Source organism: Talpa europaea, assembly GCF_964194135.1.
Source record: "Talpa europaea genome assembly, chromosome: 6".
NCBI classification, from domain to species: Eukaryota; Metazoa; Chordata; class Mammalia; order Eulipotyphla; family Talpidae; genus Talpa; species Talpa europaea.
The window spans coordinates 91,273,669-91,293,026 of NC_140072.1; the positions used below are offsets into that span (position 1 = coordinate 91,273,669).

The window sequence follows — 19,358 nt, forward strand, 5'->3', positions numbered from 1 at the left end:
TAGATTTGCCTGTTCTGCTCCCCACTCTGTCTCTGGTGAATCCTCTTACCTCTCCCCACCTCTGGCCTAGACCCCAGTTCTTGTATGCATAAATAAACAAAAATAAATCTTTTAAAAAGGATATTATATAAAAACTGAAAAAATATGAATAAAATATGAATTTTAATTTATAATGTGTCAATATTGGTTAATTAACTGTAATACATTACCATACTGATTTAAAATGTTTTTAAGAGGAGAAACTCTTAAAAGTTTTTAAGAGTTTTCATGGAAACTCTGTATTATTCTCTCTTTTTTTTTTCTGTTATTCTAGCATTGTTTTTAAAATATCAATAAGAAAGACATCATGGTGTTAGGGGGAAAAGGATGTCCCAAAGCTAATTCCATGTAGGCTTTGTGGACTCCACCCCCACCCCAGGCCAAAGCCAAAGACACTGGGAACTCCAAATCCCATCACTGCCAAAGGGAAGGTGGCTGGGACCTGAGGGTGGGGTTAAGCAGCCAGGTGGATACAAAAGGCAGACACGTGGGCTTTGGGGCTCTCTCCATTTTTTGGGCTCTCAGCCAGCTCGCAGCGTCTGGTCAGCTCTGAGAGTGACTTTGGGTTTCCAGGTCGTCGGATCGGGTAGGACGCATTAAAGACTTTATTTCCCTGTTTTCTCCCTGAGTTGTACATTTTCCTTATTTCTTTTTCTCTTGTAAATAAAACCTTTTATTAACCCTTTTGCGTGTGTCTGTAGTAGAGTATTCATAAGTCCCTTTAAAGCGCGCGGGTGAGGACCCACAGCCAGGAACCCGTTTAATATCGGGGTTGCTCTATAACAATGGGACTCCTGTGGTGGCGCAGGCAGTTGAACGCAGCAGTGCTGTGAAGCTGTCCGCAGCCTCTGCAGCGCGGGTTCCATTCCGGCTGGCCAGTGAGGGTCCAACATGGTGAGGCAGACCTCTCCCGTCTCTCCTGCTGCTCCCCTCAGCAGTGTATTTCCTCAGTCTGCCTGTTCTGTTCCCCGCTCTGTCTCTGGTGAATCCTTTCACCCTTCCACACATCTGGCCTGTACACCGGTTCTTGTGTAAATAAATAAATAAATCTTTTTTAAAAAAAAAAGATCATATCATTTAATTTTTTTTTAATTAGTAGGAACTGGATGTTGGGGATGAATGACAGGGAAAAAATCAAGGATGGGCCACTGGCTGAAGGAGATACAACACAGAGGAAGAGGAGGTTTGGTGGAGAAGCATGTTATGCTTTGGTTTGTCATGTGGGGGTACATGGGGCATCCCAGTAAAGAAAGAAGCCTAATGAGTAGTTGGGATATATGGATCTGGGGTCAAGAGAACAGTCTATATTTGAGATACTATATTGGACATCACGCACCCCAATGAGGTATTTGAAACCGCAGAGTAGATAGAGCTTGTGCAGGCAAGGGAGCAGAGGAAAGGAAGACCCTTTGGCATTTTTTTTAGTACTCCCCAAAATTTTTAATAACAGCCAGACAGGGCTGAGAAGCACTATAGAAGGGAGCAGATGAGATATTAAATTCTGATAGGAGAACCACATATTTGTAGAGAGATTTTGAGTTTATAAAGTACTTTTGCATATATCACCTTATTGAATTTTTGCAGTCATCCTCTGAGATAAGAAGTAAACCAGGTAAGGAGAAAAGGGCAAAATCAACATTTAAGGATCAGATATAGTATAGCAATGAGTGAAGAAGATGGAGAAGGAGCAAAGAAGTTATTGGAACACCTGGAAAGCATGGTATTGTAGAAAACATGTTATTTTATAAAAGATAATGATAGTGAGCATTTATCCCTATCAAACACTGTATTAAGTTCTTTAGAAATCTATTTCATTTGTCCTTAGGACAACCTTATGAAGAAGATACTATTATTAACCATATTTTACAGTTGAGGTACTCACATTTCACACAGATTAAACAAACCTGCCCATGTGCTCTGAGTGATAGAGTTGGAATCCAGTCCCATGAGAGCTGACTCTGTAACCATCCAGTAGCAAAGGAGTGGCCTGTTGCATCAAAGACTCAGAATTGGTTAAGGATGACCAAGCCTGAAATGTGTCCATGGTGTTTGGCTGTTCAAAATCTTGGCTTGAGAGTTGGGGTGTAGGGTGAAGAAAATCATGCAGGATGAATGTTAGACTACAGTGGAGACCTGTGCACCCACAACTCCAAGAGGCTCCACACACAGGAGTTGCCTCTGGAGCTATGAGGCATACAACCCACACAACCTCTTACAGCAATTTTGAGCAAGCATTAAATGAAGTAAGAGGGACATACATGATTCCATCAACTTTCAAGAAGCTGGTGTTAAGGGGAAAACATGATAGGGTAAGAGAGAGGAATACTGAGAAGTAAGAAAGGCTGCTTAATGTTTTTATTTTTTAAGATGGAGAGATTTGAACAAATTTCTGTGGCAAGAAGTTTGCCTGGGCTAGTCCTGCATAGCTCCCATTAGGACTCCCTTTCCTGTAACTTCCTCTAAAAAAACTAGTAGCAGAAACGTGAGAAAGGGAAAGGCAGAGCTGTAAAAGAAAGAAAAGTGATTGTTGGAATAAGTTTTCTGTGGACAAGAAGAAGTGGTTGAGGGCTGAATCTTGGGAGAAAGGCGTGACTTCCCCTCAGATGGAGGATAATGAAGGAAGAGTAAATACAGTTTTTAACAGGTTAGGGGTGGAAAGCAGATTTGTGCGATTTCTTATCTAGCTCCTTTTGTCTGTGAAGTAAAGGCCATGAGGTTACCGATTGGGGTTCAAAGTCCTTGTTCCATTTGCTTTACTCTGTTAGCCATGAGGCAAACAACCATTTCATAAGTTCAACCCTCTTTTCATAAATGTGGTTCTATGATTGTCTATAATAAAAGACAGAGAGTGTGGATAGATTTGAACTGAGCACGAACAAATAGCTGAAAAAATATGCCCTTAGAGTAGTTGATTTTAGTCTTGTTGCTATCACCTATGAAAATGCTAACTTAGCATTTAGAGTGAGGCAAATCTGCACCACTAGCACAGGAAGTGCCTTCACTGTATCCCATTTCATTATAACAATTATAGTAACTTCTTTTTGAGAGTTGGCAGAATGAGCCTATTCTAAGTTTACATACTATTAAATACACTATTCCAAATGCATGCACTTTTCTATTTTATGAGGCCTTTTTTAATAGATGAGAAAATTGAGTAACTCACCCGAGTTTACACATCCTTTAAACGGCAGAGCCAGGGTTTAAATCCAGGATACACACTCACTGCTAATATATTAGTTTTCCCCCTCTCTTTCTTGATATAATCTGTTGATTTAAGTTCACTTAATGTCTTCCATTTTATCTGTGGCATGAAGCCAAAGGTTGTCATTGTGATAATTTAATCACTTCTGAATGCCCCTGAAAAGATGACATGGTAATCTGATATGAAGATTCCTGGCATGCTGTACTAGATGGCCAGTTAAACCGGGCAATCGGTTCTTCTATTGCTGCTCCCCCTGTGAGACAGTTAGGCCCTGATTCTTCTATGAAATCTCTTGTTGGAATGCGGGAGTAGGTGTGTGTTAGCTGGATTATTCAGTTTGGGAAACATGGTCATGAAATCCTGCTATATGGGTGGTTGCCTAACAAGGATTGACTCAAGGGCAGAATTAGCGATGACAAAGGCCACTCTCTGGCTCTTGTCATTCTCCAACACCGGCCACCTCCCTTTCAGTGTGGTACATTGAAGACTTCAAGGGCAAGCACAAGACTTAGGGAAATTGTTTCTTGATTCTCCATTCTGTTCTTTTTGATATTAATATAACATGCAAGTATTTATTGATTGACAGTGCCACTATCTCCCTTGGGTGAAAGAAAACTACAAATTGAACAATGTGGAGTAATTATAGCTTAATCAATCAATCAAAAAACCAGTGTCAAAAAATTGACTAAGGTAGAGCTTAGTGAGGTTCAAAAGAAATAGAACTTGCAGTTCATTCCACAAGATTAATGTTAAGGAAGGAGTGTTTTCCTGCCTACACTAATGGAGATAAAATGCTCCATTAGGATTTTTTTAATTGCATAAGATTTTATTACTTTTGGCATGAAATTTTTTTTCACTGAATAACTCTGTGATGGTGGACTAAATCTATTATAATAAAAACCCAGAATTTTATTGCACATTATGATACCAATTTGATAATAAATTTTACACATATTGGTTTATTTATCATGACTAACAGAAAATTATGTAATAATTCAACAATTACATAATGTCACTAGAAACCATTCTTTTTTTTCTTGGAACATCTAGAGGAAATTCATTCTCGCGTACATTTGAAAATTACAGAGAAAATGTGGCTGCTTCTCAAGAAGTTTCTATTTCCTCATTTGTTAAAAAAGAAGGAGATGATATCATCGCAAAGTTTCTTTCCAGCTTTCGCATTGGATGATTCAACAGTGTGGGCAAAGAGGGGTCAACTCAGGAAAAAAGGCAACTCAGCAAAAAACAGACACAAGTCTACTTTTCTGGCAGTCTGTGAATTCTTAGACTGACCACATTACATACAGTAAGTTTGCAAAAAAAAAAAAAGTTAAAATCATGTTACTATTAAAAAATATAACTAATTTTTTTTTTAAATTTAACTCCAGTCGTCACATAAAAATTGTCTTTCCGTTGGCATATTCTCTTAGTCATAGGAAAGCTATTGAGCTAAAACTTAAATATAACTTCGTGTTAATAAGACACACCTCTAGATCTGAAGATAACATAAAAATATAATCCCTGACTTCGCAGAATCCCTGAACTTGGAAGGGGATTTGTAAGATTCATCTCTGGGGATACAAAGATGAATAAAACCCAGGTCCCACCCTTAAGCAGTTTACAGGTAATTGGAGACAGAGTACAAACAGATGGAAAGCTGGATGCAGCCTGAGAGATAAACAGCAAATAAGAAAATAATTTCTAGGGCCTCCCTGGTGGCGCAGGCAGTTGAGCGCTGAGCTGTGAAGCTGTCCACGGCCTCTGCAGCGCGGTTCCATCCTGGCCGGCCAGAGAGAATCCCACGTGGCCTGGCTGATCTCTTCTGTCTCACCCACTGCTCCCCTCAGTAGTGTGTTTCATCAGTCTGCCTGTTCCCTGTTCTGTCTCTGGTGAATCCTCTCACCCTCCTGCGCATCTAGCCTGTACCCTGGTTCTTGTATAAAAATAAATAAATCTTTAAAATAAAAAAGAAAATAATTTCTAAATTTTATTAGACCAAATTGTACTAAAGTGATCCTTCAAACTCCAGGATCAAGGAGAAAATCTAGCATCCACAAGGATGCTCCCAAAGGCATGACAGTTCCTGGGAATAAGTAGGAGGTATAAAGGGATACTTTGTGTTCACATCTATAGCTGCCCATGCCCTGTTGGGGTGGGGGAGGTTAGATGCACCCAAGCCATGTGGTGGGGAGTGGGGTCTGGTCTCCCGGGATCCAAGTCTTAGTCCTACACTGGTCCCCAGACCTTAGTGCTTGTTGTCTTACTGTTTCAGTTTGCTTAGGGTTTCTCCAAAATGTTTATTTCTACGCACAGGAAAAAAGCTCAGTCTGATGAAAATGCAAAATGATCAACTTAAAGTACAGGTTTTTTTTTTTTAACTTGATAAGTTAGCATAAGGAGGGAGAGCTTCAAAAATTTTAAATACAAGAGGTTTTCTCTCTGGTTGGAGTGTGTGGGTGTGTGTGCGTATGTACACATATACACACATATATAGGGAAGTGGTTTTAAGTGTGTTGCTGATACTGTACTTGCTTAGCAAAGTACAGTATTATTATTGAAAGAGAGAAGAGCTGATGATATTATTCTAGAGAAGTTCCAAACTGTCCCAGCCACCACTGTGCACAGCTTCTGTATTATCAAGGATATGTGCCCATGTTATAAACTGTAGATTGCTATAAGGATGGGAGGTGGTGGTGGTAAAGCTGGCATTCTCATTTATAGGTAGCATCCTAAGTAGTTAAACCTCTTTGGAAAATAAGTTTTTGCTGAAGGAACGCTCACAGACTGGCTCAGTGATAAATTTCTGGATGTTCACTTAAACAAGTAATTCAAAATTCAGAAAGATTGGTAGGCATAAAAGTGAACAATTGCAAGTAATCTTCATGTTCTCCAAATAGAAAGTGATTGTGTAAGTTGTAAGAGCCTGCAACCTTTAAAAATGAGGAGTAGGAAAAGAGTGTGTTGTCATTACTGTGAGCCTGCACATTTTAATATTTAAAAGAAAAATTTATGTGTACTATAAATTTGTGATATCATTTACACACACACACACACACACACACACAAAACCTGGAAGGAATTACAAAAAAAGTGAAAATAGTCTTTCTAATTTCCAAAAATATCTGCGATAGTTTTATTATTCATTAAAAATTAAAAAAAAACATAGTGGTTAAATATACATTATGTGGCAGAATGATAAAGTCCTCCTTATTTTTGTAGAACTTCATTGGCAGGAGAGGGAGTAATGGAACCACCTATGAGGAGGAAGCCCTGATCTCCTATTACCCTGGTGTTTCCTGATCTGTAAATGAAGAGTTGGGGGCTGCTCATCTCCAAGACCCTTTAAGAGTTTTTAAATTATGTGAGTCCAAGAGATCCCACATGACAGCTAACCCGAAACATACAGACAAAAGATACTACTGGAGCTCAGAGGCTTTATCCATCTCATAAAAATAAATCTTATCATGACACTCCCCAGTTTAGAAGCTTTCAATGACTCCCACTTGCTATTAAATTCAGACTGCTTAGCCTAAATTCAAAGTCCTTGGTGATTGGCCTCTAGTTTGTCTCTCCTGCCCTTTTCTACCCCACCCCTACCCCAATGCCAAGCAGCCATTTGAACAGCAACCTCCTCTCCCAGCCCTTCTCACCCTTGAACACCTTGAACACCTTGCCTATTCAGGGGGGGAAATTTGCTTTTTTTCTTATGTGCTTTCAAAGAGCCTAGCGCTTATTCCCAAGGTGACATTTGTCAGCTTATCATCTGGTGCTTTAATTTTTGCCTTAGTTGCCTCTATCTTTTACTAGACTCTGGGCAACAGGGAGATGCCTTGAGATAAAGAGAGACGTGGCGCAGTCAAGGTCTTGGTTACAAGGTGATACAACAGGTGAGGGGATTATTCCTTAAAACCAAGACTGTAGTCATAGTCACCTTTACAATTAACAGCACATTCAGGTTATCAATTTTATCATAAAGAAAACTTGCCTGGGAAAAAGGAGGGAGGCAGAACTTGATGGAATTTGGCTTACATAGTGTTTTTCAACTTTGGCTGCACATGAGAGTTACTTGTGGGTGTTTCGAAAAACACCAGTGCCAGATCCAGCCCTGGAGAGTCTGATTTATTTTTTCTGGGGTAGGGCCCAGGTATCTTGTTTTTAAATGGCTCCTAGTAGCTCTTGTGGGAATCAAGTTGAGAATGTCTTGTTAGGCAAGTATAGGGTTAAAGAGAAAGGACATATTTGCAGTGCATGGGTGCAAGTCTCCTCAGAAGTAAAAATAGATCATCGCCCTTTGTGTTCTATCTGTTCCTTTGCCTTACCCAATTCAGTTTTATTCTTTGGGTCCCAAACTTCTTCAGAGCACAATTCTCAAAGCTACAAATACACATACATTCATTCTGCTCTGGCACAAGTAAAGACTAAAGGAGTAAAGTCTTTACTAAGCCAGTAAACTGATTGTGGTAGAGAATTAACACTTCTTGAAACCCCTTCCATGTTAGGGGTCTTCACATAGATATTAGGAGGCTGGTAAAGATTTTCTCATGAGAATGACAGAGTAAAACTTTTATGGAAATATAGTACAAAGTAAGCCTTTGAAGTGATTCTAACACTGGAACCAAAGAAGGACTTTAGGCATGACTAGACTTGATCATCCTCACCACTGGATCAGGACCATGCAGAGAGGTCCCAGACACTCTTTAATGGGCAAATCTAGGTCTCTGGCTGCAGACCAGGTCAGCCTTGGAAAAACCAGGTGGAGGTGGAGGTGCCAAAGATCATCTTCGATGCTTTGTTTTCACTTTCCCACCAGTGTAGGGGTGCACATGCCCTCTTCCCACCACCCCAGCTTCCCTCCCTCATGGCCATTTTGCAGATTTTTCGGTGCCTCCTGTGGCCTTTCCCTACTCCAAAATTTTTAATAAATGACAATGGACCGTATAATGAGAAAATCAACTAAAGTAATATCTGATTAAATGTTATTGTCTCATAGAAAGTAATACTTCTGTCTAGTTTAAATTCATGTTTTCTTGACAAGGCCCTTAAGGAATGATCCTGAGATGGGAATTGTTTCAGAATCTTTAAATAGATGGGGAGATGTATTTATTTATTTATTTATAAGATGTACTTATTTATACAAGCACTGGGTACAGTCAGAAGCGTGGGAGGGTGAGAGAATTCACCAGAGCCAGAGCGGGGAACAGAACAAGCAGACCCACGAAATAGACTGCTGAGGGGAGCAGTAGGAGCGGCAGGAAAGGTCTGCTCACCATGTGGGACCCTTGCTGGAGGCCGGGAATCGAACCAGCGCTGCATAGGCTGCGGGCAGCTTTGCAGCCCAGCACTCAACTGCTGCGCCACCAGGGGAGACCCAGGGAAGATTTATTTTTTAACAGCTTCATTGAGATATAATTTGTGCATCATGAAATGTACCACCCATTTTGTGATAACCAAAAGGTGGAAGCTACCCAAGTGTCCATCAATGACTGAATGGATAAACAAAATGTAATACACATATGCAATGAAATATTATTCTGTTGTGAAAAGGAAGAAAATTTTGACACATGTTACAACATGGATGAACCTTGAAGATATTATGTTAAGTGAAATAAATCAGTCACAAAAGGACAAATACTGTATAATCCAGATATATAAGAAACCTGGACTAGTCATTAATCAAGATGGAAAGTAGAATGGAGATCATTAGGAGCTGGAGGGAGGGAGAAATGAAGAACTGTTTGTTCAATGGGTATGGGGTTTCAGTTTGGCAAAAAGAAAGATTTCTGTGAGTGAATAATGTTGATGGCAGTACAACAAAATGAATGTATTTAATGCCACTAAGTTGTACACTTAAAAAAAGGTTAAGATGGTAAATAATTTATATTATGTGTATTTAAAAATCAAAAGCAAATCTCGTATTTAAAGTGTACAATTCAGTGGTTTTTAGCATGTTTAAAGAGTTGTACAAGCATCACCATAATTTAATTGTAGATCATTTTCATCACTTCCTAAATAAAAGACCCTCATACCCATGAACAGTCACTCAAGGAGACATTAAGAGGCCATGGGTGTCATGGTCTGGAACTTGACATTTATAGACTCTTTAGAAGGGACCTTAGTGATTTAGTTCAATCTAAAGAAATTGAGGTTCAGCGAGTTAAAGTGTCTTGGCAAAAATCACCAGCTAATTAGTGACAAAGCCAGGTGTTTGGATTTCCATGAAGTTAATGCTCTTAGTTCAAAAATGCTGTGTCAGTTACTTCCTTCACCTTAATTTTGACAATAGGTTAATGATTTCAAGAGGAAATTATTGCCCTTACCCTTTGTGCACAGGTGGCTCTTTCTGCGGCCTCCCATCTCACCTGCCTGAGTTGGGAAACAGTGAAGAGTGGAGGGTAGAAAAATCAACAACTGCACTTTATCATGCTCCCTCACTCCTTATCCTTATTAGAGAAGAGTTACTGAAGAGTTTCATTGAGAATCAACAAGGAGGTACAGTGATTCCTTTGGGAAAGATGTAGCCTCTTAAAGGGTAACTGGCAACAAACAGCAACATCTGCAGTCAGCAATGTCAGGGCAGGCAGTGGTGGTGGTTACATCCCCTGTCCTATGGCTGTTGGCAATGGGCAGAGGAAGTATGAGTTGATGCTTATAAGTCTTCCATCTTATTCTTCTAGCCTTTCTACTGGTAGTAGCCTTTCTACTGGTAGTAGCCTAGCAGATCCTTGGCCAGGGCAGTCAGTGGATAAAATTTGGAGCCAGGGATGAGGTGGAGGACTAACTGTGTGTCTCCAAAATGTGTTCCAATATTCCTTCTATACTCATCAATCGAAGCACTTCAACATATTTCTGGAGGGCTGGTGGGAAGAGCTCTGTGGTTGCTAATCATGAAGAATGAGCAACCAACTGCCTGGCACCAAGGAAATCCAAGTAGCTACAGACTCAGAAATTATCTAGGCAAAGTCCTGACCCTGATTGTAGTGAGATTTGGACCTTTTTTCTTCTCTATCCTTCTGTTTGCCTGGGAATTTGATCTATCTTCCTCTTCCCTGGTTACCACCCTAAGTCACCACAGGCTGATGTGGTCCGCTGGAAGTGCTTAGAATTTCTCCAGTGAGGCTAATCAAGAGGCAGGTGCTCAAAACATCCTATGAGTTTCCACCCTGGTGTGACAAACCTGACTGAAGAGATTGCTGTGGGGAATGACATAAGCTTCCAGACAATGTGTTTCCTGAGGACAGTGCTTAGATTATTCATTTTTAAATTCCTGGCATCTAACAGACTATCTGCCACATTTGTTTGCTGGTGAATCAGTAGTAACACTTCGCAGCAAATGATGCATTATTATTTACAAAGCGATTTATTTCCCATGTATGAATTCATCCTCAAAAGTTCCCTTACTTTATCCTGGAAGGTAGGCAAGACTGTTTTACAGATGAGGTCACACAGCTGTAGGCTGCAGAGGTGGTTTTCAGACTGTGAATCTATTGGTATTTTTGTACAGGTGTCCTATTGAGACTGCTCTACCTCAAATATTCTACCAAAACACTAAGAGAGAACAAATAGAAAATTTAGATGGCACTTTGTGGTTATTGCACTTTGTTCCTAAATCTGGAGCAGATATATTCTTCATTTAAGTACCTTAGTAGAGATGGTTGTGGACTTATCAAGGTCTGACTTACAATTTTTCCATTTTATGATGGTTTTAGAGTGATATGCACCCAATAGAAAGAGGGGTAGGATATTTTCATGTGATGCTGAATATTGGGAGTGAATGACAGATCACTGTCAACATTTTCAATTTGCAATGTTTTCAATTTTTTATGGGTAGCGAGGTGCATAAACACACCACAAGGAAGATCTGTTTTGCTAATCACTACAGGTATATATGTTTTTTAATTACATTTTGAGAATATGTAGAATTTGGGGGCCAGTCTGATAAAGTGGTGAATTCCTATATAGCTTGTAATAGCTATTTCCTAATAAGGGTTTGACATGACAGACACACCATTGTATCTAATACAGTTTTTGGTAATTTCAATTAACTAGATTATAGCTTTATGGCCCTGGGTCTTTAAGAACCATGTTCAAACATTTCCCCTGCTTAATGAGATCCTTGTTCCTGTTGAACTTCTCTGACCTTATTGGAAATCAATGATTGCTTCTGATCTTCCAAATGTAATGTTGAGGAGATCTAGATGAAATCACTCTACAAAATGCTTTGAGATTGCAGGATGTGGAGAGCGTGCTGTCATTAAAAAGAATGACTCTGTTTTCAGCTAAACCATATTTCAACTCGGTATACTGTGCAAGAGGGAATTTCTCTGTGCAGAATTATTTCCCCCAATCAAGTCGCAGGATCACAGCACTCCTGCTAGGTATCACCTAACTCCTGGGAGGCAGCTTGGCTCAAGTGCGCTTTCTTTTCCTAGCAACTGTTGCCATGAGAGGGCGTGGCTTCGGAGCGGGGAGAGGCTGTTCGGTGGCTTGCTTCCCTGCCCCCCCACCGCGTAAACTACATTTCCCGTGATGCTCGAGGGTGGTCTCCGTAGTGACGCACTCGGTGTCCGCGGAGGGGGCGGACGGGGGCGGTGGCTGCGCAGGGGGGCCGTGCTCTCCCTCCGTCCCCGACTAGCGCTCGAGCAGCTGCCGCCGCCGCCGCCATGTTGGCTTGAGAGGCGATGACAGGAGGCGGCTGCGGCGTTGGGTACTGAAAAGTGGAGTAAGAGGAAGAGAGACAAAGCTCTGAGAGGAAACTGTTCTCGGGTTGAGGCGAGGGAGGACCCGGCCTCTTCCGGGGACCGGCCGAAGTCGGCGTCGCCAGGAACTCGCGAGGCCGGGAGGGGAAGGCGGACTCGGGGGAGGCGGAGGGCGGAGAGGAGCGCCGAGGAGCCGGAGACGATGCGCCCCGAGACCCGCTGCTGCCCGGCGGCGCCCGCGGCCTGAGCCCAGAGGGGCCGTGGGGTCCCCTTCCCGGCCCGAGCCCCGCGCGTCCTGCGCTCGCCGTCCCCCCGCCGACTCTCCGCCCCCCGGTTTCGCTTTGGCTCCCAACTAGTTAAATGCCCTTGAGCGCGGGTTTCCGCGGCCCGGCTCCCGGCCCCGGCCGCGCGCGCTGAGTCGTGCCCGGAGCCGTCCCCGGCTGCGGCCAGCGCGCGGCCGCCCGTCCCCGCTCACGCGCCCATGTGTAGCTACATAGTTATCTATGTGCATCCACACCGGGGCATTTTCTTCCTGCTTCATGAGGACTTGACTCGGGAGTAAGTGTGAATCACTGGGAAAGGAGGAAGGCGGATTTAACCCCCTCCCACCCCGCTCCATGTCCGTGTGTCACTCGACTGGGTCCACCTGGCGCGGCCGGTCCTGGGGCTGCTGCTGTTGCTGACGACGACGGGGGCTGCTGCTGCTGCCTCTGCTGCTGCCATCCCGGGAGTTCCCTTCTGCTCCGGCCACGCAAGCTCCTGGGGATTGTTCCTCCTCGCACGGAACCTCGGCCAGGCCGGCACTTGGGCTCCGAAGCAACTTATTTTTTGGAAAAGCACATCACGAGCCAATCAAGATTGTTAAAGGTTTATTTGTGTAGTTGAAGACTTCTGCTCTTTTTTTTTTGTTGTTGTTGTTGGCTGGTGTATTTCATTTCCCGTAAACAACTGGGTATATATATCAAACGGCAAGATGTCCAGTAATGTCCCGGCGGATATGGTAAGTGAAGGATAAGTTATGACACTGATTTAATTGTGGTTTCCAATCTTATTTAATCAGAAAGGATGCAGGTTTGCTGGGGGCTATCATAAAGACGGCGCCGGGAGATTTGCAGAAGTTAGAGGTCGGGTTTCCTGCTTTTATAAAGTACTGCTTTTAAGATACCCTTTCTCGTTTGGTTGTGTTTTCTAAATCATTAGACAATGGAGAAGTAGGGGAAATGAAGCAAGATAGCTTGAAATGGAGAAAATATCAGCCTCATTGCTCGAAGCCTTCCGCGCTTGTTTCTCAAAGCTTCTAAAAACGTCAGTGACAGTGGGCAGAGCTGAGGACGGGTGTCCCCACTAGATACATAGGTAGACAGGAAAAGGGGAATCTTGCTCTACGACACTGACGAGATCATTAATGCAGTAGCTACAAACGTGGTATGTTCAAGAACCGGGACGCATATCTCTTCAAGAAAAAGCCTACTAGAATTGGCTGTGGGCTTTAGAAATGTCTGGGTGAACCAAGTATGGCAACAAATCTTAGGATGTTTTGGAATTTTTACAAACCTGGGCTGACTGTATATTGGTACTTTTTATAAATAAGCCAGGACTTTTAATGCCAGATATTTAGTAGTAATACATCCATGAACTTTCAAAATCTAATAAAACACGTTTTTGAGTCTTAATCTTTGAATATTGAGAAGTTGAAACAAAAAGTAGTCTTGTTTATTGGCGCTTTTCTGTTTGTTTATAAAGGGTAAGGCTGTAAGTCTGTTGACTAACAGTTACTGTAGGCTTACAGCGCAGGGAGGTGGGTTTGTGTGAGTGTGAAATTACACTTTGCAGTCCTAGGGACAAGCATAATGCAATTAACAGGAAGATGAATAATCTTGTTTATGAAAGAATTCAAGTTAACATAGTTTACTCACGTAAACATTAACATTTGCGTGTGTGTATTTGGGTGAAAAACAAAATTTAACTTTGCTGATTAATTTTTAAGATGTCAGATGTATCTATAGGAGCGAACCTCGTTTACAGTCTTTAAATAAAATCTAATGATTCTTAATGGCCTATTTTGACCTTGGCTTAAAGACGTTTCCTTATGTTTGATACCCCATTTAACACATTATCTCTTGTGGTTCACACAGCAACCTTAAACTCTGCTTCCTGAGTCTTAAAACTCTTGCATTGTCCTTTTAGTTTTCCCTTCCCTTCTGGTGTGCACATTTGAGAATATTCTTTTGCCTGCTTAAGAATGACTGGACTTGGTTTCCTCTACACTATTCTTGAAGTTCCCTGGAGAGGTCTCTGTACTGAGCTGGAAAATGCTGTTTCTCTTGTTTGATGAGTGTTCTGTGGGCTCATCACCTCCAGCAAAGATTGTTCTCTGTAAAGCCTCCATTTTATTTCATCGCAAACGCTGCAGAATATGTTCACCATAAGTACTATTTATTCTGGCATAGAAGTTGCAGTGAAATAGATTTGTGTCATTAAAACAGTGCTACTACTTTCTTTAGGCGCAGTGATGAAGAAAAGCTGAAATGTGCATTAGCATCAGTCATGAATTGAAAAGATTTGGGGAATACTGTTTCCAAGTTAGAGAGATGGTTTGGAGCCTAATGTTCAAATCAGGGGACCGAGAAGTAGTGGCAAGGTCTTACTAATAGCTGCAATTATAAAATATAATTATTTTATTTCAGACTGTATTTTAAGGCCTTGATTCTGTGGTGCTTTGAGATCCCTTGATTAAAGGTGATATGCAAGGGCAAAGCAGCATTATGTAATAAACATATAATACCCCGATGATGCTATTTCAAAGTTTGTCTTAAAGTACAGCCCAGATTAGATTGTCCTGAATATTTTTATGTATCATTCTGTTGCTGTTCAACTTGTTGGAAGTCTTTGAGGGTTTTTTTTACCCCCCGAGTGTTAAAACCTTTAAATGTTCATTTCCTATTACATTTCAGTTTTGGTCAAGAAGTCCCTTCATTTGATAGGGATCTAGGAGTCTCAACTTTTTGAAATATAACATGGTAATGGTTAGAAGTTGTCAGTTAACTGCTTCACTTTTGTTAAGCTTTACATATCAATAGTCGACAATTTGCAAGTACACTCATGACAAGAATAGTTTCATCACTCTGAATCTTGAAAAGCCTCAGCCTCCCACCCCCACCTCTCACCACAATCTGACATTTCCCTTGAAGTATAACTATCAGGATATGCATTCTTGTGTGAATACATATATTTGCTAGGTGCAGTTAAAATATTCAAGTTTCTAACTGTTGACAACTAGTATGTGCTATTTAGAAACAAATGTTAGGCTCTTTTACATGTTAATGATGCTTCTGGGTTGTATAGGAAAGGCCTCTTTGGGAGATGAGCTGGGGTGGTGAAGTTATAACTCCTGTCAAGTTTCCATTAGACATAATTCATTCTTGAGCTACAGTAATTACTAAATCAATAGATTATTTTGGTAAAGTCTTCCTGTGGCTAGATTGTGATTCATTTTAGATTTTTTCTTTCTTTTTTTTTGTAAACGTAACTATTTTCAAACTTTCAATAAATTTTAGTGCTTATTATAAGAAATCTCATTTTTTAATAATTCAAATTTAGCAAATTGATCTTTCTGGAGTGGGAAGGGCATCCCCAGTGAATGTACTTGCTGTGCTCTTAAAAAATGTGGGGTTGGCTCTTTTCCCATTAACATTCTGCAAATAGATATATGTCTGTAAATAATATAAATATATTTACATAAAATACTTGCTTGTCTTTTGCTGTAAGTGATTGAGTTTGAACTAAGATATACTAACACTACAGTGTAATATTTGTGAAAAAAAAAAAAAAAAACCAACCAAAAGCCTGAGGATATCATTTTTAACACATTGTATTGAAATAATTCATTTCCCTTGTTTTTCCCTCAGTCCAGATCATAGTCTAATAGTCATTTTTAATAATTGTATCATGCATGAAAATGACTGTTTTCTGTAAACTCTTTTTGTTAGTAATAGAAATCTACCTGAGTCTGGGTAGATAAGGTGCTAGTTTTGTTTCTGGATTAAGAAAATTATCAAGAAATTATGGCATTTATTAAAAAAAATGCACATAACATTTAGCTACTATGTAGAACATTGGACCAAAATCATACTTTATTGTGTCTATAAAATTGAAAGCTCTAAGAGAAATTGATAATTAGTATTGAGAATAATGGCTGAGCTAATTTTAGTATTTGAAACATTTTAAATAATACAACAGTGTAAGAAAAGCTGTGTGTCTTTTAAAACTATTAATATGGAAATCGTAGTAGATATACAATTTTTAGTCTGGGGTTAAATGAGATAATGACAAATGAGTTTTTTCATTGCTTAATGAATATTTTTATTGTAGTGTTATATATTTTCCATTTGTGGAAGAAATATTGGAGCCCTCTGGTGGACAGGAAATTGCTGAAATGTATTTCCATTCAAAGTGAACTTTTATCACTTCTCCAAGTTAAAGTAAAATGACATATTGTAGAGCACACCAGAGGAAATATAATGCTTGAAAAAGATTGAGAGAATAGAAAAATTTTAACTTTGAAGAAACAGTATATAGATCTACTGCCCCAGATTTTCCCTTTACTTACAACTCTTTTTATTTCTCTTGCTGGAGCTCTTATTTCAAATCAAATTTTGGAGGTTTTATAAAGCTGAAGAGTAGATTAGTACTGTGTATATATAGTGTGTAATTTGATGAACAGTTTAATAAATAATGTATCTTGACTAGAGTGTTTTTCTAAATTGTGTAACTTAAATGTGATTATTTCGTGATCTGAATTAGGCATTTTTGTTAAGGAAACAATTGATAAATAATTTTCCCTCAAATTTGGGTACTTTTTACTGTCTAGCTCTGAGTCTCACCTCCACTAATATACTCTTATGTAAAAATGGTTTTTAATTCATTCTATTCCACAGTGAGCTTTCCTTCCTGTGGACCACTTTCTGTTAGTGTACTTGACATTCTTCTTATACAATGTGAAATTGGAATGGATATAGTGTCTTGTCTTATATCCAGTATTCTCCTATAATTCCTAAAACAGAATAGGCATTTAAGCACTTTTGAATGACTTACTTAACTCATGAAACATTACTTGCTTTGTTAATTATGGAAAAAAGTAAATGTTATTTTATTATATACTATGACTACTGTTAATAATGTGAAGTTAAATTATGAAGTCTATGATGTCTGCTTCTATTGTTATTTTAAATATGAAAATTATTTTTAATACTAAAGCCAGAGGTTATTTTAAATTAGTGGATAAAGTGATGTCTCTATTAACTTTCATGATGAGGAACTGTAAACTAAGTATTTTATGTATAAGAAGCATTTTAGTGTGCCTTTTATACATAAATTTATATTAGTATACATATTTTATTTACACTAAAATGCTTCTTATACATACTTTTTAAGAATTCCACTGTTCTGGGGGAAAAATTGAAAGTAACTGTAGAATTCATGGTGACTGGAAACCCTGGTAATAAATCATTCTGAATCTACATTCTTCTGAATGGAATTTGTAGATATCCTAACATAATTTTGGATTACTGTTGTTTATTTAAGTGTGATATACCATACATAATTTAACTTATTTTTGGTGACTTAGAGCCATCATTTGAATAATATTGATTCAGTTTAGTGAGCATTTATTGAGTATTTTGTCTAATCGTATCACCCCACAAGCTTCAACTATCATACCTTCAGCACCTTAATATAGATTGTGAAGCTTTATGCCCCTTTATCAGTAATTTACAAAGTGAGATGAGGTGAGTCAATTGAGATGTGAGAATAAACATATTAGAATGTCTATTTGTTTATTTTGTGGCCCCAAAAGGGGGACAAGTTGAGCTTTTGTATTATCAGTTGGTTCTGAGGCATTTCTAGATCTGCATTCGGGTGGTTATTGTGAGTGTGGTTTGCTGAGGGAAGATGGGGGGAGTTCTCTTATTTAGAGAACAACAGCAATGCCTTGAGTTTCTCAAAATTTCTGAAGGCTTTCTGTTACAGTGTCTTGCTTTTCAAAAGCAGCTGTGATACTTGTATTGGGATGGAAAACTGAGAGGTTCACTATCAAAATATTTAAAGGAGCTTTAGAACTCAAAATTGAGTTGCACATTTTCATTTTACAAAAGATGAGTATTTCTAGATGCCTGTCTTTTTTATCATGATGACGAACTATGAGTAGTATGCTATCTAGCAAATATTTTAGAGACAACTAACCTCAAGTTGTCTCTTCAAGGCAACATTGATATTTTATACTAGTTATTAGAAGTTCCTGCTTTTTAGAAGAAACTAATGTTAATGAGAGAAAACTTTGAAATATGTTTAGATTTTATTTCCAGTCTGAAAAATCTTCCATATAGATAGGTTTTGTGAACGTTGGACCACTTTATTGGAAACATTTTAAAAGCAACACATTTTACTTAATTTAAAAAAATATATGACTAGCATCAGAAAAGTAAAATTTTAATAACATTGGCATCCAGTAATTGAATTTGATCGAAAGTTTTTGCATATTGGTGCAAACATGGACAAGTGATATCATGATTAATAAACCAGAAGTGATATATTCTGCTACATGGATCTATGCTAGGTTTTCTGTTCTGACTTATGACAGACTGTCATTAAAACCAAATGTCAAAATACATTGAACTTCACAAATTGGAAAGCAAGATTAAAAAAAATGGACATATGCAATAATAGTACTCGTAACAGGGTGGTCCCCAGAAAAGGGGGAGGCTCCAGGTTCCCTGCCCTACCCAAGGGAGGGTGGAGCTGATAACACTCACTTAATATGTTAATAGCAATAGTATTGTTAGTGATTAGGAGGTTAAAACAAATTGATATCTAAAAAATAGTTAAATTCAAAATAATTTAATCACTTAATTTGTTTTTAATGTAAATAAAACACATTATTTATAAGTGAATATCCTTGTATTGAAGATATAGGATCAAGTATTTTATAGTTGGGCTGTTCAATTGAAACAATTTACAAGCCATTACACAAGATGACTCTGGATTTCTGAGCATCTTAAGTTTTTCTGTATATTTTTCTGTGGTCAGTATGCCTACTGATCCTCTCCAGCTGTTGCAGTTGCTGACTTGAATTTGTTAGGAGTGTGCAAACAAGATTTTCAAAGTGTTTTAGAGTATAGTGCATTGAAAATAAGCACATGATGTCCAAGCAGGAATTTCAGGAGTTGTTTTCTAGTGAAGTACATGATCTTTATTACATGCACTTTGATCACAATTGTTTCAGTTGCTCACAGTTCTCTTGAGGCATTTGAGGCATGATTAAAAATTAAAATTGTATGTATAGTTTTATGTGAGCTCACAAGAGAGAGAAGTTAGTATTTGTTATTTGCTGTTTACCAGGCAGATATTTGGCATTTTACATACCA

General features: G+C 39.2%; 1 protein-coding gene across 1 annotated transcript in view; it reads left to right on the forward strand.

The window, feature by feature from the left end:
- Window positions 1-11,767: 11,767 nt before the first annotated feature.
- Window positions 11,768-19,358, forward strand: part of UBL3 (ubiquitin like 3) — a gene marked incomplete at both ends in the record, with an annotated part of 64,096 nt that continues 56,505 nt past the window's right edge. The window contains 2 exons of the mRNA XM_084234884.1: window positions 11,768-11,903; window positions 12,819-12,937. Coding sequence (XP_084091010.1) covers window positions 11,768-11,903; window positions 12,819-12,937 — 255 coding nt within the window. The remainder of the gene's footprint in view (window positions 11,904-12,818; window positions 12,938-19,358) is intronic.